We start from the raw sequence: 21,600 nt of genomic DNA, 5'->3' as shown, positions 1-21,600 counted from the left end.
CCTCTCTCCACACTTCCCCCAAGTGCACACACTCCTTCCCAGGCCCCGCTGTGGAGACGTGCCCACGGTGCTGGAAGGGAGCTGGGAGACAGCCCAGTGGTGGGCACTGGGGTCTTAGAGGGTGGGGGGCTCCCCTGGGGTTGCGTAGTGGGTTGGGGGTCAGGATTTGGTGTGGGCTAGTGCGGTGGTGCCCCCTACCCTGCTCTGCCCTTAACGGCCTGAACCTCTTCCTTCCCTCCCCCAACTGTCCGGGGTCCCCTTTGCATGGGCTGCAATAACCCCTTTTTTGACCTGAGTCCACCACTGCTTACACTGCATAGTGGCGGACAAGCATCTCAATGCCACTCCCTTCCCCACACACACCTATTCAGGTAGCCTCCACCCATGGGTGATGGGCCCAGAGGGCTTCCCGGGCATGCGCTTCTGCAGCAAGAACCCTCTGGATCCCAAGAGGAAATCTACTCCCCAATGAAAACGTCCAGGCAGGAAAACTTGGATTGCAAACCCAGGAAGGAACTGGGCCCAGGAGTTGTGACTTTGGGAGAAAATAGGAGGACGACGGAGACCTGGTTTGAGAGAAAATTCCCCGGATGACGAGTGGAAAAGGAAGCCAGGTGGGGTGGAGAGGAGCCGGAACAAAGCTGTGAACGAATGTGGAGGTGCAGGCGCTGGCGCTGGGGCTCGGTCCACTTCCTCACTTGCAGCAAGAGCCCCTACAGGACCCCTGCTGCCCAGAGCATCCTCCCCTCCCTTGCTGACACACGCAGGGCCCGGTGAAGAGAGGACGTTTAATATTTCTGTGCTGGTCAAACAGAACACAGGTGGGGAGTACATAGGGGAGGGGGCGGAGGGCCCCCTGCCTCTTGGGAGGGGTGGCTTGTGAAGGGGTGTATGTGGGGGTTTCTTGGGAAATAGTCCAAGGAGTCTTCTCAGCAAAGGGGCCTGGCCTGGGGTGTTAAGTATCAAACACACCCAGTCCTTGGCCTTAAGTTGGGGTCCCCCATAGGGGGTCTGTGGAGAGAGTCTCACTTTTTTTTCCAGCTCCTTCGCTGGAATCCACACTCCCAGTGTGATGGGGAACTTGGTCCTGGAGAAGGGGGTCTGGAGAGCCCCCAGGAAGCAGCCCATGGTTGGGAGGAGGGCTCCCCATGCCCCCGGCCCAAGGGGACGAGAACCCGGGGGGTGGGGGGAGTTGAGGGCGGCAGTCTCCTCCCCTCTGCCCGTGCTCCTTCCCCCAGGCCAGGCCGGAGCAGAGGGGAGGTGCGCAGGGCCCCCAGCTTCTACTGAGTCCCAGGGTCCTCGGGGTGGGGGTGGAGAGAGGGGGTCTTGGCCACCAACAGACACTGTAAACTTTGGTTTAAAACAATAACTTAAGTCGGGGAGGGCCTCCAGCCTGGGGCTGGGGTGGGCAAGAGGAGCAGGGGATGTGGGAGGCGACAAAGGAAAAAGCCAACGAAAAGTTTTGGTTTTTGCTTCCGGCATAAGAAAGGTCTTTGGTCATCCGTGTAACTGAGGGGTGCGGGGTGCGGGGTGGGGGGCGGGTGAGGGAAGACTGCAATGGGGGACCTGAAGGCTGGGGTGGGAGTGACCGGTTGGGTCACAGCAGCCACCGTATTCATCCTGCCCGCCCCCGCGCGCCCGGTTTCAGCCGGGCCTTTCCCCGGGACAGAGGCAGATGCTTTCCTGCAGCCCTGGCACCAACCCGGCCCGACTCCAGCTTCAAGGGTGGCTCGGCTCCACCTCCACGAGTCCACCGGGCACAGGCCTCTTCCTGTGCTTCCTGGCATGGGGGGCAGCGGCCAGCAAACAGGGATGCAGGCCTGGTTCAGCCTGGAGCCGGCCGCCCTGCTTCCATGGGCCTGCCCCCAATACAGGTTCTCCCACCACTAGCTGTGGCTTCTGAACAGGCAGAGCTGAGGGGGCTGGTTTCTCCTGGGGCTGCTCTGAGATTTAGCTGCCCTGACCCAGGCCAGAGCAGGGGAAGGATTCGGGCTGGAGTTATTTCTTCACAGTACGGACAAGATGGTGGAAGAGAGCACAGATGGAGGAAGTGGGGGCCTCTGGCCAGACCATGCGGCCAGAGCCAGGGGTGTGGTGCCCTGGGTTTGAGAGGGTGGCTTAGCCCCGCCTGCGGGTCTCCAAGGCGCTGAGGGGCCCTGTAGGGGCCAGCTGGTGGGGGAGGAGGGCCCTGCTGCTGCTGGTGGTTGGGGGCGGGGGGCGTGGAATTCAGATGTTGGGGGGTGGTCTGAGGAGGGGTCTGGGCCCTCTGTGTCCTCTGCCGGTCCCAGACCAGAGATTCTGTGTCCCCTCGGGGTGGGGGGAGGACCGTCCCTGCCCCCGAGTGTCGTAGGTCAGTCAGGTCACCTTGGGAGTTGCTGGCCCAGCCCCCCTCATCTGAGTCCTGGAAGTGCCTTGAGGTTGGGCGGGGCGTGGAGTGGGGGTAAGTGGGGCCTGGGTTCCCAGAGGGAGGGGTCTCACCCCTGCCCCGCCTGCCCCTGGAGGCCCTTAGGACAGTTCTTCTCCCGGCAGCTCCTCCTCCAGGTCTCTGTCTTCTGGAGGCCCCGCGGTGCTGGGGTTGGGGGGCCCCAGGGGGGGTCCGGGCCGCCTGTCTTCCTCGGCCTCAGCCGGCTCCTCTTTCACCTGTACCTGGTGGCTGTGATGGAAGGGGTGATGCGGACACTCGGGGGGCCTTCCCCTGCCCACTCCAACCCCAAAACACATCCAGAATCTGGGGGAACGGGGGGTGTCTCCCCAGGAGCCCCTCATTTCTGAGGGACTGAGGGCTGACATCAGTCCGGTCTCCCCCGGGACTGTCTTCAAAGGAAAGGAGGTGTTGGGATAGGCAGAGACGGTCCTTGGTTGGGAAGGAGAGAGGAAGGGAGGTGAGAGAGGATGGAGGAGGGAAGGAAATAAAAAAAGAGGATGGGGGTGGGGAGCCATGAGGAGAGAGGGGGGGCCACCGGTCCTGGGAAGAGAGCTGGACCGGAGGCGACAAGATGGGGATCCCAGCTGCAGGGGGACAAGATCCCACCTTCCCAAGGTTTGGGGGTGGGGGAATGGGGTGGGCTGGGGTCCGCGCCGCAGCCTCACCTGTACTGGGGTGGGGAGAGGCGAGGCGGGCTGCTGCTGCCGTTGCTGGGCAGCGGCTCCACGGGGGCACCCGCGTCGTCGTGGCCGAGGGGCAGGAGGCTGCTAGCGGAGCCAGGGTTCAGCATGCCGGGGCTGTTGAGGAGGGGGAAGCTGCTCTCGGCCAGGGCTGCCTGGAGGGCACAGAGCGGAGGCCCGTCAGCGGGCTCCACCTGGGTGGGTGATGTCCCTTCCCCAGCCCTCGGGAGCCTCCTGTGGCGCGTGTCTGCGCCCTGGCAGATCTCCAGCGCTCCTGCCTCTGATCCTGACCTGCCTCCCAGCTTTGCTGAGAACCTGGGCGTGACTTATTCCTTCCAGGGAAACAGAGGACCCCCCCCCCCATCCCCCCGGCCCACACACACACGGACAAGCCAGGGCAGGGGACGCCATTACCTATCTGTGCCAACCTCCCTGCCCCGTGCCCCGTGTCTCTGCAGGAGACAGTGGAGGAGGCTCTCTTCTGAGGCCAGCGAGCGGGTGGGAAGGTGAGGGGGTGGAAGGGCGCTGGTCGGGGACCAGTCGACTACCTGGTAGCTGGCGTTAAGTGCTCCGTAACTGAGGCCCGAGATCATGTTCTTCACCAAGGTGGGGCTCCTAGAGGAGAGAAGGCAAGTCTGCTTCATGCATCGGCTTACTCCTCACTCAGGCCTTGACCCTAACTGAGGGCCTGCTCTGTGCCAGGGGAGGGCCCATTCACTGTCCTGGAGGTCATAGTCGGCCGTGCCCATCTTGTTCAGCCCTCCTGCTGACCTGAAGCAGCAGGAACCAAGAGCCCCCTTCACAGGAGAGCTGCCCGGGCTCCTAGGGACCCTGGAATACGCCCAGAGTCTCAGAGCTGATGAATGAGACAGAGATTCTTCCCTGTGTCTTTCTCCATGTCAGGCAGCCCAGTAGTTTTTCTCTTCAGTTTAGATTTCCTGCTGTCTGACAAGGTCTGAGTGATAGCCTCCACAGTCCCCTTTCTGTAAAATCCACTTTCCTGCCATCCTGAATTTTGGGACATCTAGTATGCCATGTGCTCAGCCTGTCCCCACATGCTCTACACCACAGGCTTTTCTATACAAAAAGTACTCCAGGAGTTGGGTCAGGAGAAGCAAGGATGGCTCAAGGCCATCCTTCTACAGTGACTACCCTCTAGTTTAGAGAGTGTCTCAGAAAGGTTAAGAAACTGGCCCAAGGTCACACAGCTGGGGAGAAGTAGAGGTATAATTAGAGCCCAGGTCTTCTGATTCCAGGGTGAAAACAAGACATGAAGATTTTAAGTGTTGGGACCGGCATATGAGGGCACTCAGAAGGGGTGTGGTTCCTTTTTGGGTCCCAATCCTGCCCCAGCCCCCACTGCTGCCTGAAGGTAAAGAGGCTCTTGTCTGGGGAGAAGGAATCTTTGAGGGGTATAGGCACCCACAGATATACATCTAACTTGCTTCACACCTTTCTCTGCCTCCTCACAGGCCTCTGACCCAAGAAGCACAGGCAGGCCCACGTGAGATGTCTGGGGTGGAAGGTGGCGGTGCTGGGAGGGAAGCTGAAAGAGGAGGCTCTGACCCTCTCCCAGGTTCCTCAGTCTCCACTCAAAGCGCTACATGGGAGAGGTCAGAGACCCAGCTCTGCCAGGGATCTGCTGGGTGACCGCCTTCTAGCCCCTTGCCCTCTCTGGGCCTCCTCTCCCTGTAAAAAATGAAGTGGGGCCCAGGGATCTTACAGGTTTGGCTCATCCTGTGACAAGACGGGGGAGAGCAGCCCTGGGGATGGTAGCCCCTTCATCAATGGCCACGCTGGCTACCACCTGCTCATGCCCTGGCTCCGGCTGGGGGCTCCGTCCTGATGCCGGGTTCCTTTCAGCTCCTCCCTCGGTCAGAAGCAGAAGACTGAAATGTCCTCTCCCTGAATCACCTGTCACTTCTAGACTCTGGGCCCTCCTGGGCCCCTGTGGCCTCATTTCTCCCTGCCCGCCCCCCACGGTGGGAAGGCTCTGGTGCGCGGAGGCGCCTTGGGGAGGTATGGGGGGGTGGCCCACACACCCCGTCATCTTTGGCGGTCTTCGTTTCTGGTACTCCCGCTCGTCCACAGTCCACACGGCGCCCTTGACGTTCTCCACGCGCACGAAGCACTTGTGCAGGCTGAGGTTGTGTCGCACCGCATTCTGGGGGAACGAGGACAGGAAGCAGATGCTCAGAGGGGCCCCTCCTCCACGTGGGGGAGCACAGACAGGAGGGTTCTCAGGTCCCACCTGGTCCCGCCTTCCCTGGCCCAGTGACAAGTGGCAAGGGGTGGGCAGGAGGAGATGACGCAGCCGGAGCGGAGGGAAGGCCCCTCTCTGCCCTTGGAGCCAGGGGTCCCTGGTACCCCTTGCCGCCGCCGGCCCGCTGTATCATCTGCTCCCTGCCACATTTTAAACTCTGTCTACCAGGTGACTGACACCTCGTTAGCAATAACCCATTTTCCCACCATTATCAGACAGACATATGCAGCTGTTGGGGCTTCTGAAGAACACGAGATCCCATTCAGGCCCTGGCCCCTCAGTGAGCCTGGGACATCGTAGCTCAGGCCCACACAGAGTCTCCATTAAGCCTCAAAAGTCTTGGGAATAACTCAGGAAGCCTCGCTGCAACTTCCTCTGTCCCCTTGGAGCATGGGAGCCTTGATTCTGGGCTGTGGCTTAGACTGTTATTGTTTAGCCGCTCAGTCGTGTGACCCCATGGGCTGCGGCCTGCCAGGCTCCTCTGTTCATGGGATTTTCCAGGCAAGAATATTGGAGTGGGTTGCCATTTCCTTCTCCAGGGGATCTTCCCCACCCAGAGATTGAACATGTCTTCTCCTGCATTGGCAGGTGGATTCTTTACCACTGGGGCACCAGGGAAGCCCTCTGGCTCAGAACGCATAGCTTATTGAGAGCACGAGGTATACAGTAGGGGCCTACTGCATGTTTGTTAACATAAGGAAGCTGGGAGAAAAGAGAATGTGAGTTTAGTGGCTGTACAGCAGGAAGAGGAGGCAAAAGAAGAAAAGTCACCTTGGCGGTCCCACCTCCTCCCAGCAGGATAACTTCAGGAATTGAGGTCATCTGGTTTGTAGGACACTTGGGTGGGGGCAGGGTGCTTGGCCCAAATCGCCCCTTGGGAGTCTGACCTAGGGCCCTAATCCATCCCCCACCGCTCGCCATGTCCCTCACTCCTGTCCCCCCGTTCTCCTCTTTCAGCTTCACACCCCCAGCCATCCCTGCCCCTGTTACCTGTCCCCCCCAGCCTCCCCACACCTCATCTCCATCCTTGTCTCCTCTTTACATTTCTAAACGGGGAAGAAAGCAGGCTGGGCGGGCAGCCCGTGCCCCTGGAGATCCCCTCTCCCTCTCTCCCTTCCAACTCTTGCCACTTGCAACTGGCCCGATTTCATTACCAATTTTAATTTGCCTCTAATTAAATCCTGTGTATTTTTCCGACTCGCTTGCTAATCCACGAGGGAGGCGGGCGGCTGGAGTGGAATCTCTTGGAGCGATAATTACAAAGGGCCTAATCACGCCGGGGCTCCTGCCTCGGAATAAATTTGCCCGCATTACGGGGCTCCGATCCTCCGCTTTGCAAATGAGAATGACCCCAATTTCCGAGGATGGCCTCACCGGGGCTTTTTTCCCTCATTTCGAAGCCTGATTCGTGATGAGAGACTAATTCGTTACGCTGAAACATTAACGGCAATTTAAGGGGTCTGGCGGGGGCTGCGTAAACAAAAGGACTGGCCCACAACACAGGCCCTGGGAGGGGACGGACACAGGGGGAGGGCCGGCAAGGACTGTCAGCTTGGCAGATGGCCGCTCTGTCCCCGGATGAACAGCAGCTGGCCTGGCCCACACTGGCTCCCGACCCTTCTGCCCTGGTCTGAAGCGGACAGCATCCCAGGCTGGGGGGCCTGAGGAAGGAAAGGAGGAGGGAGGAGAGGAAGCTGAAGTAGTTGAGGAGAAGAGGAGGGACCTCAAGGAGCAGATGAACGGGTGGAAAGGAAACAGATGAGTCGGGTGTGTACGCAGAGTGCATTTCCCAAGTGATGTGAGTGGAAGCTTGGCGGCAAAGACCCTGGCAGTCAGAGTGGACCACAAGCTGAGATGGTTTCTGCTACGCCACTGAGAGGGCACAGGTGGTGCCCTACATGTGGCAGAAGCAGCAGCACAGCACAGCTCGATGGGACGGTCACTCACTGAGTGGGCTTCTTGCTGGGACCTAAATGAGGAGAGGGGAGGTGGGGGTGAAGACCTCCACGGAGGGAGACACACTGCTGAGCCGACCAAGGTTGGGCCACCAGTCAAGGGTGGCTGGTATGAAGGCCCTGGGGCTTGGGCTGTGGGAGGGGTGGCTTCCTAATGGTCATCGAGGGGTTTAAGGAAGTCACCTAAACCAGCTCCTCCTGACCTCAAGAGGGATTGTAGAGGTGATATAGTTAAGAGACGACAGGAAAGGAGGGTAGGTGGGTGAGAGGAACTCAGCCCCCAAGGAGGAGGCTGTCTGTAGCAGTGAGGCTCCACACTGATTCCCCTAAAGGTAGAGGATTAATATAGTAAAGCAAATGTTACATAACAACTGTAATGATCCCGACATTTGTATAGGACTCTGTCCTTTATGAAACCTGGTATCCAAACCGGCTTGCAGGTTGGAGACTGAACCAGGTGGCCCCCAGAAGGCCCTGCTGGCTCAGACAGAGGGCAGGACTGTGGTTGGCAGGAAATGACATCACTCACAGCCAATCAGAGCAGCTGTCCCAGCCTCGCAGCGTCTTTGGCAAGCATTGGGAATTGGGCATGGGGATACAGAAAGTCACGAAGCAGCCTCTCCTGCTGAACTTAGCACTCTCAAGGAAGAGAAGGCTGGGCTCTGTACAGACCCCACCTGTCCTGATCACTGGTGGGGAGGGGGTCCCTGTGACACTTGTGGAAACCTGGTGGGCCGGGGGAGGTAGGCTGCTAACTGCAGCTTCTGCTCTGACCAGCAGAGGGACTCAAGAGCCAGGGATCCGATTCAGGTCCTACGACACCAGGCCCTGGTATCCATCCTTTCCTACAGGGAGCCGACACTTCCTTCTTTCCCCTCAGCCGCTCCCACCCTGCTGCACAGAATTGAATACTTTCACCCATCAGACAGACAGACAGACAGACGCACACCCCCCATGCTGGCTCTAGAAAAATAAACAGCTTAGTGTCCCAGCTCACATCTCTGTGCCCCATTTTTCTAGGATCAGTCCCTTGCCTGTTTCTGGTCCAGCAGGAAAACTCTATGGTTGAAGGTGTTAAAATGACTAATTGGATAAAGACAACTATCTTCCTGCCACTGATGGTGGAGCTGGGGAGAGTATGAGTGTCTGTATTTGTGCCCCATAGTACAGTCCAGGATTTCGGTCTACACACATGTCCAGGCCTGCAATCACCCATCCCCCCCACACCCATTCTAGGCTTCAGAATGTGCGCTTTGGCAAGGAATCTGGACCTTCAAGGTCTCCTGTGAATGGGACCCAGGCCTCCCCACCAGGTTCGGGCACTACTGACTTCTGGAGGCCCTAATTGAGGGGGCTGGGGTCTTTGGGGCCAAGGGGGGCCCTCTAGAGAAGTGGAGATAGGGGCTCAGGGGCCCAGGGCCCAGCCTGGGGCCCGCTGAGTCATTTGTACAGAACTGCCTCTCCAAGGGGCCTGTTAGGCAGCTTTGGTTTCAAAGAGATGTGGAGATGTCCAAGGCTGCCCAGGGCCCTGGTGAGGAGGAAGCGGCATGCCTTACCTTCCAGGTGGCTGTGTTCCTCCGGAAATAGGCGAACATCCTGGTGAACCAGTTATAGATCTCATTCAGGGTCAGCTGCCTGTCTGGGGTTTCCAGGATGGCCTGTGGACAGGGAAGAAGTACAGGGACCCTCAGACTGGGCCTCCAAGGCTCACAGGCCTGTGTGCTCTCCCTAGCTCTCCTCTAAGGCCCTTAACTCATCTGAGGGCAGAAGAGACCCACGGAGGAAGCACGTGGACAAGACTGGGGGTGCTCTCTGGTGCTCTGAGAGGGGCAGGCTAGTTGCAGCCCAATCAGAGGCTAAAGGGAACACAAGTCTCAAGGGCCATGCACTTGTTGGAGGAATGATGAATTTCCGCTGAAGGGAACATGGCTCAAAGGGCTCCTGCCCTCAACTGGGAAGGAAAGCAGCATTCTTGAAAGTAGTGCAGGCTATTTGGAATTTATCCTGGTTTTGGCAAAGGGCACCCCAAGAATGAGATGGAGAGTGTGTGTGCGTATGAGAGAGAGAGACAGAGAAAAGAAGACACGCTCTGAGTGACCATAAGTCTATTAGAAAATAGTCTCACAGGAGTAACATGTATGTGGAAAACAGAGAATGGATGACACGGTGGGTATTAGCAGCAAAAAACAGCGAGTGTGCTCTCAGAGACAGGTCCACCTGACCAGCAGACTGGGATCAGCCGAGGTCCCATGAGAGAGGCCATTGGCCGGGGAGGAAAACGCGGGACCAAGCGGGTTTTCCCATGATGCTCTCTGCTCCCAGGATCCCCTGGGGGCCGGGGCCCTGAGCGAGGTGCGCGGGCAGTGTGCCGCCCCCCACCCACTCCCTCTGCCTCCCCACCGCTGGCTCACCTGGCGGATCAGGGAGGCGTAGGTGAAGGGCGGCCGGACATCGGCGTTCTTGTAGAACTCATGGTTCTGGGCCAGCTCTGGAGGGGAGACAGGGAGAGCATGAGGAGGTAACAGGAAGCGGGGGTCCGGCTGTGGCGGATGACGCCCCTCCCTGCGGCGGCCCTTACCTGAGGAGATGGGGGAGCAGAACTTGTCGCTGCTCCTCCGCCGGGCAGGGCCCCCGCTGTGCAGCGAGGCTGAGCCCAGGCCGGGGGGCCTCAGCGGGGTGACGGGGGCGGCGGCCGAGGTTGGGGGGTGCGCGAGGCCGTCTGGGAACGAGTCGGCTGCGGAGACTGTCACCTTGGAGAATGAGGAGGAGCCGGGGACTGGGTTCAGCTGTGAGCAACGGGGGCAGGGTGCTGAGCCGGGGGGCGGGGGGCCCCCAGTGAGGGGCGGGGGACGCGCGGTTCTGAGAGCGCCGCAGGGAGGGGAGAGTCACTCACTGGCTGGCTGAAGGGCTTGGGTTCCGAGGGCCGCATGTGCAGATGGGTCATCATGGCCTGCAGCCGCTCGCTCTCCTTGGCGAGCTGTGGAGAGGCGGGCGGTGAGCTGGGTACCTGTGCTAGGGGCAGCCCGGCCCTCTTCCCCTTCCACATCCCAAACCCCCATCCCCAGGGCCTCTCATCCCTGCCCCCTGGCATCTCCCTCCATCTCCTGCTCCAGGAAACCCTCCCTGCTTATCCGGACTCTGTGTCCCCGGCCTGGAGCCCAGCACAGCCGCTGCCCGTCGGTGCCCACTTCTCCCAAACAGCACACGCCTTTTCTCCCCCTCAAGGACAGAGGCTGTGGCTGAAGTTCAGCGGCACTTGTGTGTGTGAGAGTGCCCTCACACACTGAATGGGGGATACAGGAATGGATGGATGATTCATTCACCCCTATTCATAAATTCAATGGATCTTTCACAACCATCTTCTCACGCCAAGGTGCTCTGCTGGGTACTGGAAGGCAGTGGGTAAACATTGGTTGGCTGCCTCAGGGACTGTCCCGAGTAGCCTCTGAAGTATTCCAGGCTGTAGAGCATGGACCCTGGAGCCAGACTGCACTGGTTCTAATCCCAGCTCTGCTACCCACTGGCTGAGTGACCAGAGGCAAGTTACTGCACCTCTCTGTGCCTCTGTTTTTTATATCTGTAAAGTGGGCATAGCATCTTCCCAGGTGGTGCACTGGTTAAGAATCTGCCTGCCAACACAGCAAACGCAAAGGGACACAGTTTTGATCCTTGAGTCGGGAAGATGCCCTGGGGTAGGAAATGGCTACCCACTCCAGCATTGTTGCCTGGAAAATTCCATGGACCGAGGACCCTGGTAGCCTACAGTCCATGGAGTTAGAGAGAGTCGGCCATGACTGTGCACACACGAAGCGGGCATAATAATAGTACCCACCATATAAGGTCATTCAGAGGATTCCTTGAGTCACCTGGGTGTTTAGCACAGCACAAACAGGTGCTCAGTATGTTAGCTATTCCTGTTTATTTTTGTTGTTTTTATTAGTATGTGTCTCTTTGGGACCTCCCAGCAGAGTGGCCCCCAACCCTGGTTTTTCCCCTCAGAAACCAGACCTGGAGAGCATAAGATGACCCTTCCAGGAGCCCCCCACGCCCTGCCCCCACAGCCTGGGGCCACACCTGGATCTCCAGCTGCTGCACCACCTGCATTTGCACACGGCACTGGGCCGTGCTCCGGTCGTCCAGGGCGTGCTCCGTGTTGAGGTGTCTTCCGGGGGGAGGGGGGGGCAGACAGGAGAAAGTCGGCCCTGGTCGTCCTGCTGTCACCACCCTCCCCTCCCCTCCTCTAATCCCGCCCACGGCCTGGAGAGCAGACAGACCATGACACACAAAGAAGGGAACCAGACAAAAAAACGGGCAAAAAAAAAAAAAAAACAGGGCCACGGAGGAAGCCGCCTTCTCGTCAGCCTCCTTTGATGTCTTTGCTAAAATCCCAGCTACAGAGAGATCTAATTGCAAATGAACTAATTAAGTAAACCTCTGACGAAGCGTGAAAACAATTTGTTTGACCCTGATGCTGCAAGGGTCTGGGAGACAGCGGAGTTAATCAGTCAGTGACAGAGCCTGGCACGGCTGTGGCAGCTGGCCGCCTGCTGCCAGCCGCCTGTCCTCCAGGCCCGGAAGCCGTCTCTAGGCCATCACTCGCCGGGCTGGGCCTGGGGAAAGCTAGGGAGGGCGGTGGGAGAAGGTCTCTCCTCCTCCTCACACCCCCACCCGGCTGGGCTTCAGCTGCCTGGGGACTGGGGACAGGGGACAGGGGACAGGGCGGGGAGGCTGCTAGACCAGGAACACAGATTGTGGGGGAGGCAGGTAGGAGCGATGAGGAAATTGATGGTGCAGAGAAGGAACGAGTGCCCCCCTGGGGTGAGGACGCAGGACACTTGGGCAAGTTGGGTGGCAGGCTGGGGGACAAAGGAGAGGGGTGGTGACACCTACTTGATAAACTGGCCCAGGTCTTCACACAGGGTCTCACAGCCTGGCCACTTGCACTCTCCATGTCCGTACAGGGGGTGGGAGCCAGGCGTCTCCTCGTGGGAGGAGCTGTGAGGACAGGAGGGAGACGGGGTCAGCGACCCTGAACACCCCAGCAGCCTGGATTCTGCGCAGCCCCAGCTCCCCTACGGATGAGGTTTCAGTCCCTAATACAGGGTCCCCAGAGGCTGAGCACAGTTTTGTGTGCCCCGGGGAGAAATAAACCCCCCAGCCCCCACTGTGCCGGCCCTCAGGGTCAAGGCCAGCCCCCGGGCAGGTCGGCAGTGCCTCCTCCTGGCCCGAGCTCCATACCTGTCTCTCCGAGGTGTGAGCACAGTGGGCTGTCCGTTGGGCAGGGTGTGGTGGGAGAGGGGGGGTGAGACTTTGGGGGGGGCGGCGAACGAGGTAGCGGTGGTGGCCGTGCCGGTGAGGTCCAGCCCCTCCTGCTTGACGCTGTCCTCGGCGGGCTGCCCGGGGGCACCCTCGCCCTTCCACAGCTGGGGCAGGTCCGTGGGGCACACAGCTGCTGCGGGGCGGAGAGGTGAGGCTGGTGGGGTCCCAGGAACACAGGCGGCCCCCTGCTGCAGCTGGCTCCTCGGAGCCCTCGGGGGCAAGCGAGGGCGGTGGGGCTGGGGCTGGGTGGGGGCTGGGCACTCACCTTGTGGGAGGGTCTGCAGGGGCCCCGAGGCTTGGCTGGGCTGCAGGCTGACCAGCCCCTGTCTCTGCAGGTTGAGCAGGTGCTGCTGCTGCAACTGTTGCATCTGCAGGAGCTGCTGCTGGAAGGCCAGCTGCTTGTTCCCCAGGGCCTGGTGGGGGGCCCGCGGGGGCGGGCAGAGAGGGGTCCCCTCAGCCTCCGGCGTGCCATCTGGCCCCCACCCTGCAGCCACCCCCTCCCAGGGCCTGTCGGCCCCCGGAGCTGTCGTGGTGGCGTCCGCCGCTGCAGCCTCCCTGCTCCCGGCCCAGCTTCCATAGGGCTGCATGCTGCCTCGCGGTAAACACGCCTGCACGCACACACGCAGGCGCGCAAACACACACACACACACACAGCCAGACCCAGACACGCAGCACGACGCCCTCCCTGCTCCCGCCTCCCTCCTTCCGCGGCTTCAGCTCCCGCACCACAGCTGTGCTCGCCTTGGGGGGGCGGGGGGCTCTCATCACAATGATGGATGAGCCTGTCAGACTTGGGGGGCCACTCCCGCTTGGCGGGCACCCTTCCCACATGCCCGGGGTGCCCCCCTTCTGCTCTGAGGAGGGGGCCTTCTCCCCTCCAGCTCCTCTCCTCTCGTTTCTTAGATACAGAGAATCCAGGAGTCTGATGGGACTTTAACAGATCAGCATCGACAGGTCACCAGACACATCGCTGCTGCCCAGGTGCCCGCCGCCTGCCCGCACTTGCTCGTTCTGCTCTTGCTGGCTCTCTCTCCCCTGCCCTGGCCCCTGATCTCCCTACCCACCCCCCCACCCCCCACCTCCCTAGATTCAGTACTTCACACAAGCACTGGCGAGTCAGTCTGTCAGTAAGTCTTTTCTAAAGCCCCAGGAGCCAAGCAAGTCCTGGGTGCTTAGGAGGCAGGGATGGCTTGGCCCAGACCCATGGAGGTGGGAGATTGAGGAGGGTGGCTTCTCAGTAAACCCACCCTAGAGACAATGCAGAGAATGTAACAAACACAACACCTCCGCCAGGGAGGCTGAGGCTGGGAGGGAATGACTGGGCAATAGCAAGGCAGCTTCTGGGAAGAGGCAACTCAGAACATGGCTGTGTGTGGGTGGCAGGAGAGGGGCGTGGGGCAGGGGCAGGGGGTGGGGGGGTGGTACAGGGCCTGGTGTGGAAGCTTAGGAGGCACTGTGGCCCAGAGAGGGAGAGTGATGTGGGCTGTGGGGTCCCCTGGAGAGGCAGCACAGGATGCTATAGAACGTGACAGGAATTGGAATAGAGGTGAAGGGACTGAAAGATTCTCAGGACCAGGCCTGGAGGGCTGAGGTGCTGGGTCACTGAGATGAGGAGGCGGGAAGAGGGTAGGACCACTAGGCAGCCTGTCCTGAATGAGGACACTCACACATCGACTCGCGCGTGCTCAGATAACCCAGGGCTCGGCGCTTCTGCTCTCCTCACCCCACAACACGAGGCGAGGAGATGAGGACTGAATGGGGTTGAGGGGAGACGGAGGAATGTGCCTCCACCCCCCACCCCTTCCCCAACCTCTCCTGATTTTTCTGCTGTTCCCACAAAGCAATTTTCTCCCGACCACTCCGGCCAGGACGGGGTTGAAGTGGCAAGTGAAGGGCAGGCGTCCTTTGAAGGACACGTCCCACCCTGCCCAAGCCCCTCACCTCTTTGGGTTGCTGCTTCCCAGCCTGCTGTTGGGTGAGGAGTTGTAGGTGGAGCTGCTCTTGCTGCTTCTTGTAATATTCCTGCAGCTGGGGGCGGACAGCAGGGCAGGAGGGGGTTAGCGCTGGCCGGACTGCTAACCCCAAGGCAGCACCAGCCTTCTTGTGACTGGGCTGCTGAGAGACAGATGGCCCAGTAGGGAGGGCTGCTCTGCCCTCCCCAGTCTGCGTGGAGAGAGGTTCCTTGAGAGCCAGGACTGAGAGGGGCGAGGGGAGCTTCCCCTACACTCTGTGCCCTCCCTCTCCCTTAGTAGGTCAGGAAAAGGTGGGGGATGTTCTCTGTCCCTCCCTTGGGGTTTGGAGATAGAGGTGGGGCCAGCAGGCTGTGAGGGTATAGGGGGTGAGGGGTCTGCTGTGGGAGAGGCCTGACCTCTGACCTCTCCCCAGCTGTCCGGGAGGAAGGCAGGTCAGTCTGGCCTGAGCAGTCTCTCTGGTTTCCGCCACTGCTGTGGCCCTTAGTGATGTTGGTAGTAAACAGGGTGGGAGTGGGGAGGCCGGAACACCCCGCCCTCCCCTCCCTGCCCTTCCCTCGGCCCGGGGGCAGACTCACCTGCTGGATCATGAGCGCTTGCTGCTGCTGGAGCAAGGCCTGCAGCTGGGGGGGCGACAGGATCTGCTGCATCTGCTGGGGGGTGAGCATCTGGGGCGACATCATGGCCACTGACACGGGCACCTGTGGGATGGGCTGGGTCAGATCACTCACCTCCACCCCTGCCCCACGGAGGCCCCCACCCAGGGCCCCGCCCCCCGCAGGGCAGCGTGGCTGCGGAGTGAGCAGCCTTGGGTTCACATTCTGGCTCTGCCACCTGCTAGCCGTGCATCTCCAGACGAGTGACTCACCTCCTTCATTCTTGGTTTTCTTTTTTCTTAAAATAAAACAAACATTTTTTGGCCATAGAACCTGTGGGATCTTAGTTCCCCAACCAAGGATAGAACACGTGCCCCCGGCAGTGGAATTGCAGTCTTATTCACTGAACCACCAGGGAAGTCCCTGTTCTTGGTTTTCTTGTCTCTGAAATGGAAGTAGCAACAGTGCCTGCCTCTTAAGGTCATCATGGGGGCTAAGAACCTAATACTTAGAACCTTAGAGCCTCCAGATGTGCTGTGCTTAGTCATTTAGTCGTGTCCGACTCTTCGCGACCTCATGGACTGTAACCTGCCAGGCTCCTCTGTCCATGGAGATTCTCCAGGCAAGAATACTGGAGTGGGTTGCCATGCCCCTCCTCCAGGGGATCTTCCCAACCCAGGGATCGAACCCAGGTCTCCTGCATTGCAGGTGAATTCTTTACCACCTGAGCCACCACCAGGGAAGCTCTTATATGCAGTTCTTGGTGTGGGAAGATTAGAACCTCGTGACACTGGTCAGTAGAACCCATGCTTTGCAGGATTCCCACCACCACCACCGAGTGACGGGGAGGGGCAGGATGTAGCCATTGCCAACTCCTACTCAGTGTGTTCTGACAACAGACCCACAAGGGAGGCCTGGCCAGGAGGGCAGCCTGCGGCCACAGGAAGGCTTCAAACTGCCCACATGGTGCCAGGATCTGGACTTTGGCCCAGCTCACATCCATGTCATGTACTCCAGCCCACCTGCCTAGACGGCACATGCAGTGGCCTGGAGCTGATGCCCAGGGAGCACGGTAGTGCCATCCCAGGTGAGTGCATAGGTGGAAGCACCTAACGAGGTCCAAGTGGGGTGGAAATACCAGGCAGGGGCACGGGGAGGCAGGCCACTGCTCCTTGCTCTCACTGAACTTGCCATGTGACCTCTTGGCAAGTCACTGGCCGTCTCCAGAATCTACCATAAAACAGGGATCGGACTGTGAGAGATGCCTCCATCCTGCTGGAACATGCAGGGTTCTCAAAACAGGGCAGCTTTCTGTCCCCCGCCCTGGGTGGGGCCTCTCTAGGAGGCCCAGAGAATCCAGCTTTGGGCAGAAGGTTCAGGGAAAAGCAGTACCATTATTCTTTCTCCTAGTTCCCACATCCCCGGAATCCCCAAGCTGGGCGTTCATAGCCAGGGTAGTCCAATCGGCAGCACTGTCTTGTCGCCCTGTTTTAGCAGGAGAGGTGTCCTGACCAGCCCATCGGTCACCCCTCATCAGTCTTCAAGGCCTACGTGGTCAAGACTCTGATCTCCCGCCTCACTCCCTAGCCCCAGCACAGCCCCAGCAGAGCTGGCACACCACAGGCACTCCTGTAAGTTTATGCTTCCCCGAGCTGGGTTACCTTCCCCTGCAGATCAACTTTGGGGTGGGGAGGGAGGGGTGCCAGCAGCCCAGTTCAGGAGGAGCGTCCTGCAGAGACTTGTCCTGGTCAGGACAGGACAGGTTATGTCCCCAGGGGACTCCTGGGCCCTTTCACCTTTCCCCAGCCTCATGGGTACGGCAGAAGAGGAGGTGGTTCCATTCAGGATCCCTGGCAGGGGCCGGGCCCGGCCTGAAGCCACCGGTGAGGGTATCCCCAGGCAGAGGGGGGACGTGCAGGGCACTGAGGGACACCAGCAAGTCTCACGGCCCCCACCACATAGGCAGTGGCTGAGCCGCAGCCCTGGGCTCCCCTCCTCTACCCCAGCCATCTAAGTGCAAACATCCCTGGAAGGGGCACCTTGCTTTTTAGCCACAGTCACACCGGGTGAATGAAGGCGCCCCAAGCGCAGGGTTGGAATTCATGCCCAGGTCTGTGCGCTCCACAGTTCCCGCTGTGCCCAGGTCCCACACTGCCTGCCCCACCCGAGCAGCTCTTGAGAAGGGCTGGGAGAGTGAGCGGAAATGGAACCATCCAGGGAGCTGAAGGGGTCAGAGGTTGGAGATTCCAAAGCCCAACGTCCCTCTTTATAGCTGTCACTGGGTAAGACGGGGAAAAGTCAGACTGCAGGGCTGTTCTGGTCCCCACCCCTGGAGGGGCCTGCTGTGGGGGGCAGACCACAGCACACACCCACCCCGACTTGCAGATCCAGCCTGTATCCTTCGCTGGGTGCCCCCAACAAGGTAGTGATGAGCTCAGAGTCATGGATGTCTGAGTCAGGTGACCCAGGTTCTTGTCCCTGACACTGACTGTCCTTTGAAATCCCTTAGGCTTCCCTTTCTGCATCTGCTAACTGGCAGGACTGCCGTCCCTGCTTCACAGGACTTCTCAAGAGGAAGTTGTTGGCAACTGATAATGTACCAGGCTAAGCCCTGTATGTGCATCATCTCCCTGAATTTTCACAGCCACCCTGGGAAGACGGCACCGTCATGGTCATCATTTTATAGATGAAAAAACAGGCCTAGAGGGACAATGGGAAAAGGGGTAAGTGGAAGTTATTTGTGTGTCACGAAACTCTACACAAACGTAAAGACAATTACTTTTGAAAAACCCTCTGGATTTTCCATTTTCCCTCTGTCCCCCCACTCCTCCACGAGTGTGCCCCAGCACTTGGGCCCCAGGGGCATTACATGGTAAGGGTCACTTGAGACCAAAGTTCTGGCCCTCCCATGCTCGTGGCTGTGGGGACTGACCTAGAGCAGATGGCCAGGGCTCCGGCCAGGAACACTGAGCCCAGACACCCGGGAGGTCTTTCCAGGCACCAGGGCTGTGAGTCACTGCAAGTGGCCTGCAGGAAAGGATGCGGCATTTCCTTCCTTGGGGCTTTCCTACTTGGAGGCAGGGGAATGGAAGAGATGACCTTGGAAGGCCTCCCCAGCCTCTGCTGTTCCTGCCAACTGGCCGAGCAGCTGGCCGGAGAGGTGGCTGCAGCAATCTGGACGGATTACCTTGTGTGTACTCATCTCCAAGGTGGCCCAGCAGGGTCAAGAAAGGTCAGTGAAGTGGCTGCTGCCTGCCGATCTCCCAGACGGCCTGAACCCATCCCTCCCCTTCCCGCCCCCTGGGGGTTCTGAGAACTGAGCTGGAGCCCCCTTGGTGTCCCCAGTGACCCCCCTCACCAGGCTGGGATGTGTCAGGATGGGCACCGTCAGCGAGTCAGCTCGGCGAGGCCCGTGAGTCACCATCTGGAGGGCGGCCAGGGCAGCTAAATGCTTACAAAAGCCCTGGCAGTGTAAGCCCAGGGCAAAATGCTGCCAGCTGCCTCCAGCCCCTCCTTCAGCGACCCTGCTTAGGCTCGGAGCCCTCCAACCACCATGCATACAGTATGCTGGGCTGGGAGGAGCAGAGATGGCACCTGGCATAGAAGCAGCTCCTTTGGAGGCTGAAATGGACACAAGCTGGTGCAAGAATCAAGGACCCAAACTCAACCTCTTTCAAATGGCTGAGTGGGGAGACTAGGCCAAGGTTGCAAATAACCCTTGAGAATAACCAGAAAGTAGTGCTCAGTCCTGGCTGGCGCTGCAGCAAGAAAGATCATGGTGAGACACCAAGAAGAACTTCAAGGAATGGCAAGTGGGCTGAGAAGATGAGACAGAGGCTGGCTTAACTAAGGGGCTGCCCCAACCACCCTCTGAACAAACTCCTAGCTACCTGTACTGCCTTTTGTGAGTGATTCTCTCTGCCTGGGGCCCAGGCCCAAACCAGACAATCTCCAGGCTGGAGCTGGAGACCTAACCCGGCTTTAGAAACTCTTGTGAAGCTGGCTTTCAGAGAGAGGGGCGGTGAACACAGCTGGGAGGTGAGCAGGCAGGCAATCCTGCCTTGAGTTTGGGACTACTGGGAAAGCGGCTGCCACTGAGCTGCCTGACCCACCTCATTCAAACTCCAGATTGACACAATGCACTCTCCCGGGTCCTCCCACCAGCCGTGAGATCACAGAAAAGCTGTTTTCAGGCCCTGGACCTCACTTGGGGTCAGAAGCCCCACTTCCTTGAAACCTGAACCTGAGCGTGGGGAGGAGAGGCAAGGAGAGTGTCCAGGGTTGGAGGAGGAGGATCATCGGCTGGGACTCCAGGCTCCTGGAGAAGTTCAGACACGGCCTTAAGAACCCCCATCTCCCAGAGCCCAGAGAACCATCAGGCCAGGCCTCTGTACCAGGGACTGTGGTTCACTACTGTGCTAAGCACGTGACAACATCACAATGTAGGCAGGAAAGTGTGTGTCCTGGAGCTAGTTGTTTGGGTTCAAATCTTAGCTTGGCCCCTTGTTAGCTGTGTGTTTTTGATCATGTTTCTTAACCTCTCTGGGCCTGAGTGGTTTCATCTGCAAAACGGAGCTAATAACAGCATCTATCTCCTAGGATGGTGAAGATAAAATGGGATGATATTTGCAAACCACCTAGCGTCTGCCCCATGGTAAGCACTGTGCAAATATTGTCAGTTTAGGAAGTACTGAGTAAGTGTTTGTTAAGTGACCTCTCTCATTGTTGGCAGTGGGGATGGTTTCCTAAGGAGGATACCACAGCATCCCTTCTTTTCTCAAGTATTTCAGATCCTACCCCTCACATCCAGGCACAAAATCCTTCTTGATGCCTGACCTCGGTCCTTCCAACTACCATCCAGCTCCTTCCCCTTACTGGGTCAACAGACCTCTCTGGATTGGGGAACATTCCAACGGTTCCCCAGCTGACTCCTCCCTGACTTTAGAAGGTGGTATTGGCTGGACCAGGGGCTTCCCAGGTGGCACAGTGGTAAAGACTCCACTTGCCAGTGCAGGAGCCACTGGAGACCTGGGTTCAGGTCTCTGAGTTGGGAAGATCCCCTGGAGGAGGAAATGGCAACCCACTCCAGTATTCTTGCTTGGAAAATCCCTTGGACAGAGGAGCCTGGCGGGCTACAGTCCATGGGGTAGCAGAGTCGGACATGACTGAGCATGCAAGCTATTCTAAAAGCAGTAGGCTGGGCCTAGGGTAGAAAACTCAGAACAGACTCAGCACAGTAGCCTGAGGGCCACTTCAGACCCAAGGAGTATATGGGGGGCTGGGGAGTGAAAGTGTTAGTCACTTAGTTGTGTCCAACTCTTTGCAATCCCATGTATTAGAGCCCATGAGGCTCCTCTGTCCATGGGATTCTCCAGGCAAGAATATTGGAGTGGGTAGCCATTCCCTTCTCCAGGGGATCTTCCTGACCCAGGGGTTGAACCCAGGTCTCTTGCATTGCGGGCAGATGTGGGGGTTGCATTCCCTAATTCAACCAGACCCAGTCTTGATAAGAGACATGAGAACCTTATACCTCATTCCCATTAGCTCTCCGGATTCTGTCCTCCCCTCCCTCACCCAGGCCACTACCCCTCTATGCCCGGCTCCTCCCCGAGAGCTGTCTCATTGGATTGGAGGCTTTTAGAAGAGGGCCACTGTCTGGCACCTTTAACTTCTTGACTGCACTTACGTAAAACACAGATCTGCGTTCAGAGCCCTAGGACAAAACCCAGGCCTGAGTCCTTGTCCAGGCACCCAGTACCCCATCCCTGCCCTGCCCTTCTTGTTCCCCCTTCCTTCCCTCAGCCCCCCACCCCCCAAGGCTCCAGCTTTGCTCACCCTTCCTCCCTTAGATAAACTTCCTTTCAAAGCCCTGCTTAATCCTCTCCCCAATTCAGAGCGCTCCCCCCTGCAAAGAGGGGTGGGGACAGCGAGGAAGCTTGGCGGCTAGGCCGGGCGATGGGGAGGGGAGTGGGCTGCCCGCGGAGCTGTGACCCACCCCGACTCAGACTGCAATTCTCCCAAGTTCTTTGTGACACAAAAGGTAAACAGAAGGCCTGGCTTACCCCCGCCCCCACCCCATCTCCCCTCCCCCAGCCGGCCCATCTGGCCGGCACACTGGGGGGAAGGGAGAGGGGGAAAAAAGGGCAGATTGTGCAAAGGAAAACAAAAGAGACAGAGAGACATCAAGAGACAGGAAACGTGGGGAGACAGAGGGTTGGTGGGTGTGAGATGAAGTAGGGGGAGGACCGGGCGCGGTGGCCTCAGCAAGTGAGAGAGCTGGGGAGAGGGACAGGCTGAGTGACCCAGAAGTGCCGGGGAGAGACCAGAGGCGGTGGGCAGAGAGGTGCAGACTAGGAGGGCTGAGTCAGACTCAGACTCTGAGCCGACTGGGC

The 21,600-nt window shown here is 59.1% G+C and overlaps 1 protein-coding gene across 4 annotated transcripts in view; it reads right to left on the bottom strand.

The window, feature by feature from the left end:
- Window positions 1-769: 769 nt before the first annotated feature.
- Window positions 770-21,600, bottom strand: part of FOXP4 (forkhead box P4) — a 51,014-nt gene continuing 30,183 nt past the window's right edge. Inside the window, exons 4-17 of one of the 4 annotated variants that reach the window (XM_043907416.1) lie at window positions 15,191-15,313; window positions 14,584-14,670; window positions 12,908-13,055; window positions 12,562-12,772; window positions 12,214-12,318; window positions 11,398-11,485; window positions 10,217-10,300; window positions 9,902-10,109; window positions 9,735-9,811; window positions 8,880-8,981; window positions 5,148-5,269; window positions 3,654-3,720; window positions 3,091-3,260; window positions 770-2,653 (exon numbers count right to left, since the gene is read on the bottom strand). In XM_043907416.1, coding sequence (XP_043763351.1) covers window positions 2,506-2,653; window positions 3,091-3,260; window positions 3,654-3,720; window positions 5,148-5,269; window positions 8,880-8,981; window positions 9,735-9,811; window positions 9,902-10,109; window positions 10,217-10,300; window positions 11,398-11,485; window positions 12,214-12,318; window positions 12,562-12,772; window positions 12,908-13,055; window positions 14,584-14,670; window positions 15,191-15,313 — 1,740 coding nt within the window. In that variant the 3' untranslated portion in view covers window positions 770-2,505. Of the gene's footprint in view, window positions 2,654-3,090; window positions 3,261-3,653; window positions 3,721-5,147; window positions 5,270-8,879; window positions 8,982-9,734; window positions 9,812-9,901; window positions 10,110-10,216; window positions 10,301-11,397; window positions 11,486-12,213; window positions 12,319-12,561; window positions 12,776-12,907; window positions 13,056-14,583; window positions 14,671-15,190; window positions 15,314-21,600 lie in introns of all 4 variants that reach the window. The other 3 variants (XM_043907419.1, XM_043907415.1, XM_043907417.1) reach the window with 3 other exon arrangements.

This window comes from Cervus elaphus, chromosome 7 (assembly GCF_910594005.1).
Source record: "Cervus elaphus chromosome 7, mCerEla1.1, whole genome shotgun sequence".
Taxonomy (NCBI): Eukaryota; Metazoa; Chordata; class Mammalia; order Artiodactyla; family Cervidae; genus Cervus; species Cervus elaphus.
The sequence above is the reverse complement of the archived record's forward strand: the minus strand, read 5'-3'. Positions and strand labels throughout refer to the sequence as shown.